Genomic DNA, 10,018 nt, shown 5'->3' with positions numbered 1-10,018 from the left:
CACCACATCGCTTCTTTCTACTAATTTTATTCCTGTATTTCTGGTATTTTTGTCAACTCCCGACTTCATATCCATCACCAGGTTAAATAGATATGTTTCATAGATGGTTCGTGTTTAGTGGGTAGGTCCCACAATATGTTAATTATATAGCGAATATTCCAGACCGACATCGGAGCGCCATCAAGTCGATAAGGGATAGTCACTGGCAATAAGCAATGAAAGCGAGTGTGATTTTTTGTCTCTCCAAACGAACTCATCGCCTTTTCCCTCCGACTTTGTCTTAGTACTATATAAACTGTTTGCGTCACCTCGGAGAGCACGAACATTTGGTATCTTGTTTTTAATGGCGAGGATTAATTAAAAAGTATCGTTCCGTAAACGATGTTGTTTAATGCAGATCGTAATTTTTTCCAATACCTACTTAATCCCTCATTTTTGTTTTTTTATGAACAATTCATGGAAAAATTGATTTAAATCGGCCGGTATTGGAAAAAATAGCATAAGCAACACTGGATTAAACTAGTTTTTGTTCCCTTAAGAATTTAAACCATTCTCTTAGGAACAAAAGCTATTTTTAATCCCTTGTTACTTAATATAGGTACTATTTACATTCATTGATTTATAATGTATTTGTGTTGTATACAACATTTTATAATTTTTGTTTTTGTTTTTGAAGTTAACTTGATTTAACCACAATGCAGAATCATGTGTTTTATACAGTTAACTTTTATTATTAACGAGCTCCTAGCGAGTTTATAATTTTGTTGTGTCTGTCCGTCCGTTAGCACGATAACTCATAAACGAATGGACCGATTACGATGAAATTTTGCAGGTGGATTCTTTATCAAATTTGTAGATCGGAGTTCGTGAATTGGCAATGTAGCCCAAAAAATAAAGTAGGCCCTTTTGACATCTCCGTTAGTTATGAACCGAATTGCATGAAATTCGATATGCGCATAGCTTTAGCCATATAAAACACAATTCCAAAAGTTGAACCTAATCGATCAGCATTCACAGTGCCCTTTGCGCATCTCGACCATTTACAGACCGAATTGCAAACTTTCTTATTTATGAAGGTATTTAAATGAAATTTGATACATAGCCACTTGGAATAAAAGTAAATTTAACGCCAGTTTCAAAATTTGGTTTAGCGCATGCGCAGTGCCAACTTTCTGATTTATAGGGGGATTTAAATGAAATTTGGTACATAACCACTTGAAATAAAAGAAAATTTAACATCAGTTTCAAAATTTGGTTTTGCGCATGCGCAGCTTATTTATGGAGGCATTCAAATGAAATTTCATACATATACCTACACTTTAAATAAAAGCAAAACTAACATCAGGTTTAAAATTTGGTTTTGCACATGCTATAGCCATACCCAGGAGCTCGTTTGCTATATTTGTTTAATTTTTATTTGAAATCGTTTTCATTTTTGGTCTAAATGTTGGCTGAATTTTATTAAATAATCTTGGTCCCAAGTTAAATTTATATTTTCGATCATTAATTAAAATAGGTAGTGGAAATTTTCGAATTGTTAGATGTTTGATATGTGTGTATAGACTCTACGGACATTTTTGCCGTGAATGAGACAGCCACGTGAGTGGTAAATAATTGTAACGACACCTAATGCTGGGACTGTTCGCAACTATAGGCAAGTAACAAGGGTTTTATTGTACGAAAGATAAGTCACCTTGTTCTTTACTTGCTTGTACTCCACCAGCTCTTTGTTTTGCCATTTAATGAAACAAATTATATCTTGCACGTGATATTTTCACTACTGTCCAACCGAAATTAATGACAAAATAACTGATAACTGAAATTCGAATTTTTGCGATTCAGATTAACAGTGAGACCTCTGCTGAGACCGCATTGTAATTAATATTGGTGGGATAAGACTGACATTTTGTTTATTTACCAAAAGTAATCAATATTGTAGTTTTTATGGTTGTGAAGGTAATACACTTGTAAAAATTTCATTTGCAATCAGTGTAATTATACACTCTAAAGAACAAGGATAGTTTAAAACGTCACATTTCATCACGTTATTTTCAAGGATTTTAAATGTGATCGGTGAAATTATGCATCTCAAGAATAATTTAAAAAATTGTCGTCTAACGCATAATATTTCCAAAGTCTTTAATTGTGAACAGTGCAATTATACACAAAAAATAGGAGATATGTCATTCTTTGACACACTCCGCTTTGAATAACATTCTCTATCAAAGGCCTTTCAGGTAGGATAGGATTAAGGGGTTATATTTTTCAAGTCTCAAATACTTGCAAGAATAACCACGCCATTTCAAATTTAAGCAGAACGTGGTCAGTTTTTAGAATAGCCATTTTTAAACGTTATCGGGTTCGTTTTATTACCGTAGTGTGACGGTAGCGTAGAACCTGGGGGGTTAGTACACTACAACCTGAAACCCAAAGTGACTTTCATCATCTTACTCATTGTAATTTTTTTCTCTAGTGACGTAAAAATCCAATATGGCGTCCTGTTAAAATAAGGAAGTTGATGTCTATCTCGAAAACCGCCATTTTGGAAAAAAATGTTCTACGTCCATTGAATTTATTCCACCGAATTTGGAAACTTTTCGATAGCTCTCTTTATTACTAAAATATTTGAACTTTTTAAAAATGAGGATTTTAACTTTTTTCCAAAAATCTACGAAACGAATTATTTTTTTCAAAATATCACATCGAAATATCCATCAGCATCAAACACTACACAACTTTGTCAATTTACCGAATCTGTAAGTATAATATAATAACAAAGATAGCCATTGTTATCCTACTCAATGTAAGACACCCTGTATATGGAGTAATTCTTTTTTCGGCGAGATCTACGAACACCGCATATTTTGAGTTCAAATGTTAGCCTTGTTCCCATTTCTTTATTTTAGTGTTCATGCGCAAAGGGAGCATGATGGAGTTTTCTCCTCCAGAACGTTTGATAAGATTTTAATGTTGTCTCATATTTATGGGAACAAATATAATAAAAATCATTAAAGAAACAATATTTTTCAAAATATACCCGGGGTTTTAAATGCTTTGTTTTTTGCACCCAAAGGTCCCAAAGGAAACTACTACCTAATTTTATTTACATACCACTATATGAATGTTTTATTTGTTAACTGCCTACAACCATTTCGATAACCTCTCAAAGTATCGCAAGTAACATGGACGCACGTTTAATGCAAGTATTATAATTGTGGATCTGTGCCCATGCCTCACTGATATGCGCCTATATTTCAGACATATATCCTGGAACAGTGTAACATGTACCCAAATAGTGAATTTTGGGGACGTCTGTTAAGTAACAAGATTTAGCGTCGTGGCCTACGTGTTATTTGCGACGCAGAATTTTTGGACGTTTGAACAGTGGGAACGGCAATGAAGTGGAGTGTCTGAATTAGAACATTTCCCTATACCAATAGAATGCGCTTTTGAGGTTACGATGACACTAAAAAAATGTTTCTTTTGTTTAATATTCAGCATAACTAACAGCGACTACTTTTGAAAGTGGGCATTTATCAAATTTCAAAAAATACATAGCGTAATCCAGTAAAGAATAAGGAAATTAGTGCGCAGTACAGGTTGAAACGGGTGCTTTAACTACAATTTTTTGGGAACAATGGAGCACAACTTTAGTCAAGTGCATCAAAAGTGCGTAATTGTGTTGCATGCATCCCCTCTGCCATCTTTGAATGTGTTTGTTCCATGAATGGTGTACTATTAGTGCAAATTAAACCCATAACCCATAGAAACTAAACTATTAGAAGACATTAGTGGGTATTTAAAGCGCTCAGATTCGATTTTTATTGGCAAAATACACAATTTTCTGTTATATATTGACGACTAGAACATTTCAAGATTTTAATAAATAGTGCTGCTTTAATTTTTCTAAGCGCAGTTGTCCAAAATAAAAATGATACAGTGTGGCCTTTTACTGTCCCAAAGCTGCATTTCAAACTACAGCGTGTAACGTGTATGCAAAATAAAAGGCCAGAAAATGCACCCCTACGTACATATTAGTATATCCTACATACTTTTGTTACACCCTGTATAAGACCACTTTACCATTACTTACTCAGTAGTGAAACAGATTTACATTCGAGACTTGGGGCCACACCTATATTAGCAGGCACATTCTACACGTTTCAATAACCCCCCCTTTTTTTTACCACAGGACGGTGTTAACAATATATAAAGTTTTTAAATAGCTTAATAACAAGATTTAACTAATTCTGGAAGCTGTAAGCTGCTCGTCTAATTCTGTAATGGAAAAAAGTAGTATAAGTATATCACTTATAATACATTTCAGCTACACACCCTTCTAGACGGTTTGAATATTTCAGAAGCCAAATTTCCAAGTAGATCTCCCACAATGGAAGACTGCTGCCCTTGGGGTTGGGGGCCACCTTGGTAGGGAGGCTGTTGAGGGTGCATTGGTTGTTGGGGATGGCGCTAAATTTGTATTATCAGTTAAGTTGTATCTACTTCACAGCAGAAAAAAAATAAAGGAAATAATACATACATGCTGTTATTTTAGATTCAAACACCCAAAGCGTAAGGGGTGCCCGCCTTAAAATAAGTAAAATTGTGAAGCCACCATTGTTGGGGTTTATACAATGTTGCACCTACCGATTGTGCACCACCTCCGGCCAGTTCAGATGCCAAAGATCCAAGTATGTCTCCCATAATATTAGAGGACTGCTGCCCGTGAGATTGGGGTGCACCTTGGTAGTGGGGCTGCTGGGGTTGCATCGGTGGGTGTTGTTGAGTATTGTTCTAAATTTATTTGACTTGTACTTCATAGCAGAAAAAAATGAAGACTCAAACACCCAAAGCGTAATGTAATAGGGGGTGCTTGTATTCAAATTAGTAAAAGTCACCTACCGATTGTCCACCACCTCCAGATAAACCGCTTAGAAAATTTTCTGCAAGTCCACTAACTACCACACCTGCTATTGCAGCACCAGCATTTCCGAATATCGAATCAAGGCCAGATTCTTCTTGTTTATTTCCAGGCTGAAAGTATGTATATGTGCATCTTCTTATTTAAATACTGTAAACTTACAGGATGATGTGGGTAGTAACCCGGGCCTCCACCATAAGGTCCTTGGGGCGGTGGACCTTGCCCGTAATTACCGGGGGGAGGGGGCATATTGTAACCTGACGAAAAATCAGCATTGGGTGGAGGTTGTCTAGGTGGCGGTGGAGCAGGTAACGCACTCTCAATTGCGATTAGCTGAAGCTCAACCGTGCCCTCAATTTCCAAGTGGCTTACTCCGTTAAAGGGTATCCTATGCCGAAACTCGCAAAAATGTCGCCCATTCACTGCAATCTACAGCTAAATTACGAAACGACCCAAAAGCAAACCACAAAACCTTGTAACTACTCGGGTCACAAAGAATCAGTATTTCGAAAGACTGTCCGGAACCGATAGTTAAATTTCCGTCACCTTCCTCTTCGCCCCAGTCGTCGTCTTGCAGCGAATTCCTCGCTATGTACCCTTGAAGAAGTCGAACTGAAATATGAAGGGCAACATCGGAAGGTGGCCGACCACAGTGTAAGTTCACATTAAATTTGTCGGCGTTTTCGGGCACCGCTCCTTGAATTCTGATCATTGACCCGGGATCAAGGCCCCCCTTGATTGGACCCACGAAAGGCACGGCCTAAAATAAAAATTTGGGAAATTTGCAGTGGAAATACAAATTTTTACCGGATTATTTATCACTTGCACCATAATAGCACCTTGTTTAAATGGGAACGTAGGCAACTAACACGACACAACTGCTCGAACGACTGCAGTCTGCATTAAAAATCCTAACGCAATCTATAAAAACAAGGCTATAACTGAATTACAGGGTGTTCCAAATCAGTGCGTTACGCCACTATTAGCGCCAATGGACAGTTTGCATATCTAGTGATAACAATTCACTGTTGACTTGAGGTAGGTAATTACATTAATTAAGTTATTATACAGAGAAGTATCCATTGTATCCAGGCGATATTTACTTTTAGCGCATACTGTATGACGAAGCGTGCCAATTAAATTACAGATTGAATTCTTTAATCTTTATTTTTAGACTGTGTGGGTATGACGTAGTAAAGATTCTACTATGATTATCTCATAAATATTAATGTTTAAAATAATATGTTATTTACAAAAAATGTTACCTACTCCTACGATTTTGTTTGTGGATGCACACTTTGCTGTTTACACGTTTCATATTGCTCAAATTGCGCAAATGTATCAGTGGGGTAATAGGTATATGTCTTAAGGCTGACTTAGAAATTGATTACGGTCTCAATCAAAAGTTATAGACTAGAAACCATAATTGCGTAAGAAATTTCAAAGGGCTGTAACTTTTGATCTAGTAGCCCAATCTTGGAACTGTTTGAAATTATGGATTCTACAGGCCACATTCTATAAGGAAATTTTTTTTTCCGGCCGATCTGAGACAATTTTTTTTCCGGCAAAAAAAAGGCAGTGTACAACCTTCCTTTTTTACCAAAAATCGACTACACCACAATTTCTCGGGAAAACACTTTTTCGTATTAATTTTGGTGCGTAGAATCCAAAACGATTAGTACTTTTTCGATTAGGCGTCTCAATCAAAAGTTATAGACCAGAAACCAATTTCGTAAGAAATTTCAAAGGGCTGTAACTTTTGAACTAGTAGCCCAATCTTGGAACTGTTTGAAATACATGAAATCGCACATTTTCAACTGCCCTTTAGTTACGAAAAATTGAGTCGGACGTGACCATTAAGTGCATAAATTAAAATGTTCTTGTTAATGTGGTTACGTACGTGGCGACATCTCATTGGAACTGGTTCAACTATTAAAAGAAAATAATTAGTAAAAGTATAGGGATTACCAAAGAGATGGCGCAAATGTACCAATTGCATACACATCAAAAGACATATTCCAGCTCCTGGATCATTGAAGTACAATTGCTCTACAAATCCTACATGAAATTGCACATTTTCAACTGCCCTTTAAGGAAAATTGAGTCGGACGTGGCCATTAAGTGCATAAATTAAAAAATTCTTGTTAATGTAGTTACGTACGTGGCGACATCTCAATGAAATTTTGGTGCGTAGAATCCAAAACGATTCGTACTTTTTCGATTAGACTTCACAATCAAAAGTTATAGGTAGACTAGAAACCAATTTCGTAAGAAATTTCAAAGGGCTGTAACTTTTGATCTAGTAGCCCAATCTTGGAACTGTTTGAAATTATGGATTCTACAGGCCACATTCTATAAGAAATTTTTTTTCCGGGTCGATCTGAGACAATTTTTTTTCGGGGCTCAAAAAAAGGCAGTGTATAACCTTCCTTTTTTACCAAAAATCGACTGCACCAAAATTTCTCGGGAAAACACTTTTTTCTATTAATTTTGGTGCGTAGAATCCAAAACAATTCGTACTTTTTCGATCAGACTTCTCAATCAAAAGTTATAGACTAGAAACCAATTTCAAAAGAACATTCTAAGGGCTGCAACTTTTGAAATAGTAGCCCAATCTTGGAACTGTTTGAAATTATAGATTCTACAGGCCACATTCTATAAGGAAATTTTTTTTCCGGCCGATCTGAGACAATTTTTTTTGCGGGCCTCAAAAAAAGGCAGTGTATAACCTTCCTTTTTTACCAAAAATCGACTACATCAAAATTTCTGGGGAAAACACTTTTTCTTATTAATTTTGGTGCGTAGAATCCAAAAAGATTCGTACTTTTTCGATTACTTAGACGTCTCCAGATTACCTACCTATATTTATTAATTGAGAAAGCTTTGCCAAACACCAAATACCTACATGCAAAGTGTTTTTATCTGCACATCTCCCTAAGTGAAGATATTAAAATAATAAACGAGGGAGGAGGTAATTTAAGATAATTAAATTAAATAACAAATTCCCACGTGAAAATTTGTCTATTCCGGAGATTCGCCACACTTCCTTTTACAAACATTAGCTTTCACCATTGAATAATCAGATTTATTATTCAAAGCTCTCACAAACAACTTGGATTTTACTCTCATCAAAAATGTCCAATACGACTTTAATATTTATTTTTCCGACATGCGTTTCATAAACTGGGAGATCTTTGTGAGCCACGTTCCTAAACGTTTCAAAATTTACTTGCATTTTTTCAATTATTTTTTCTTAAAACAGAATGGGTTTAACCAATTGTTTCAATAAGCCCATCCTAATTTTGAAAAAAAATGTTAACAAAACTCCTATTTCCGTATCCTAGGATGACGCTGCATTCTTATCCGGGGGATCTTTGAATATAAAAATAACATAAAAATGACCAATTCAGACTATATCGTGGTTCTAAGAAGATTTACTCTGTAGGCGTATGACATACCGTCTTTTTTGCAACAATTTTCTACCATTGTTTAAATTAAAAATTCAAACCTTTTGATGCTCCCCGACCCCGTGCGATTATATTATGGCACAAATTCTAATAAACTTCTTCTAAGAAGATTCCAAGACGTTCCTACAGTCCTAAGAAGATTCTCCGAAAACTTCAAATCCTAAGAGTTTTCGAAAATTCTAAGAATTTCGGTTCTTATTAATAAGGGGAGCCCTACCAGGTAGCACTTAGGCACACCAAAAGCCCACCCTACCCCCTTTTCCTTCGTAACTAGGATCAGAGCCCGCCGGGAAAGTGTGTTTTTAGGAGATACGTGGGAGCCTCACCCGCGGTAGACGTATATCTGCCGAATGGAAGCTTCAGTGTCCTCACTTTTTGCCCTGGGCTTTTCAAAAGCATCTTACGAAGTTCTTGAACTTCAGGTTACCACAGAAGGTCCTCAATGATCCTCATTTAGACCATCCTATGCGAGAGTTGGCATTTTTACCCTTATGTGATACATAGTTGGGATTTTATAGGCTAAGAAATCATTGTACAGACAGACAGACAACTCAGTCAGCTCCCTGGTAGGTGGAGCCTCTTCCGAGTCGTACGGGGACCAGACCACCAAGTGCCTGGTCCGTCCTCTGCCATATTTCTGCTGAAGTCTTATAGCTACGACAACCCTGAAACAGAAATCAGCCATTTTATATTCCTCAATAAAGAAAGTCCTCCACCGGGTCTAGACCCCTTACGCGTTTCCTGTTCCCTTTACAGCACGTTGGTAATTCCGACGCCTCTACAGGAGGTTGATAACGAGGGACTGGGTTCCGCGGCTCTCGTGGGGCCCCTTCCCTTACATGGTGCAGCCGGAGCCCGATAGGATGTCCCATCGCATCGACACCATCAAGATGGTGGCTTTGTCATCCGGGAGGCCGTATAACACAGGCATCACCGTGGTTCCATTCCCTTAGGACGCGCCATCCTGGGGCCTAATAAGAGGAACGGTGACCTCCAACGCCATTACACCCTGCGGAACCCTGCCAGACGAGAGAAGTCCCTGAGCCAGATTCTGGAGTGCTTCCTTCCTATTTAAAGGGGAAAATTGGTTAATGTTGCATTAAATAATAATTAAATAATATATGAGGAGTGTAGCAATTTGAAATAGTGTATAGGGTAGGTAGTAGATAGTTATGGTAGTTCAGGTTAGAGCTGTATGATATTTTGCATAGATTTAGGCAAAGTTAGCACTAGGTTTAACAATTTAATTATCATATTTTCGTATTTTTCGACCTAGAGAGAGAGAGAGAGATTGGGTTAGCTTTTGGTGCGGCTAGGCAGATAGAGAATTATAGTTATTGGAATTCACTGTTTATCAGGATTTAACTCCTAGCTCCCGTATTTGATACTGGTTGGCTGATCGAATTGATTGCGTGCGTGCAATACCGGCTATATTCAAATTAAAAAATGTTTTTTCTTCAATTTTAAACTTTACATTGCAGACTATCGATTGGTGCGGTTATTTCATCAGTATACTCGGCCAAATCCACTGTTTTCAATGTTTTTATTGTGTAATCTAGAAGTAAAATAAATAACGTTGAAGTAATGTGTCTGTGATGACAGAGCTGGGCAGAATACTTTCAAAAAGTAT

At 37.0% G+C, this 10,018-nt stretch overlaps 1 protein-coding gene across 2 annotated transcripts; it reads right to left on the bottom strand.

Moving 5' to 3' along the window:
- Positions 1–3,796: 3,796 nt before the first annotated feature.
- Positions 3,797–5,834, bottom strand: LOC116158691 (galectin-4-like). Of its 2 annotated transcripts, none has more exons than XM_031471516.1 (7): positions 5,729–5,834; positions 5,394–5,681; positions 5,084–5,350; positions 4,903–5,034; positions 4,648–4,794; positions 4,336–4,470; positions 3,797–4,278 (listed from the first exon to the last, which is right to left on the bottom strand). In XM_031471516.1, exons 1-7 carry the CDS (start codon positions 5,750–5,752, stop codon positions 4,273–4,275), a joined length of 999 nt encoding a protein of 332 aa, XP_031327376.1. In that variant the 5' UTR covers positions 5,753–5,834; the 3' UTR covers positions 3,797–4,272. The 2 variants fall into 2 exon arrangements, with proteins under 2 accessions (XP_031327376.1, XP_031327377.1); XM_031471517.1 differs by lacking the exon at positions 3,797–4,278 and adding an exon at positions 4,541–4,587.
- Positions 5,835–10,018: the final 4,184 nt, after the last annotated feature.

The sequence above is a fragment of the Photinus pyralis genome, unplaced genomic scaffold, assembly GCF_008802855.1.
Source record: "Photinus pyralis isolate 1611_PpyrPB1 unplaced genomic scaffold, Ppyr1.3 Ppyr1.4_LG1, whole genome shotgun sequence".
In the NCBI taxonomy this organism is placed as follows: domain Eukaryota; kingdom Metazoa; phylum Arthropoda; class Insecta; order Coleoptera; family Lampyridae; genus Photinus; species Photinus pyralis.
Note: the sequence above shows the minus strand (reverse complement) of the source record. Positions and strands in the feature narration are given on the sequence as shown.

What these genes read in the sequence shown, in the direction of transcription:
- LOC116158691 (XM_031471516.1), bottom strand. Translation starts at nt 5,752, where the DNA reads ATGGTGCAAGTGATAAATAATCCG. An exon ending in TGCAAGTGATAAATAATCCG is followed by an intron (nt 5,682 to 5,728) that starts GTAAAAATTTGT and finishes TTTTTATTTTAG; the next exon opens with GCCGTGCCTTTCGTGGGTCC. An exon ending in GTTACTACCCACATCATCCT is followed by an intron (nt 5,035 to 5,083) that starts GTAAGTTTACAG and finishes ACATACTTTCAG; the next exon opens with CCTGGAAATAAACAAGAAGA.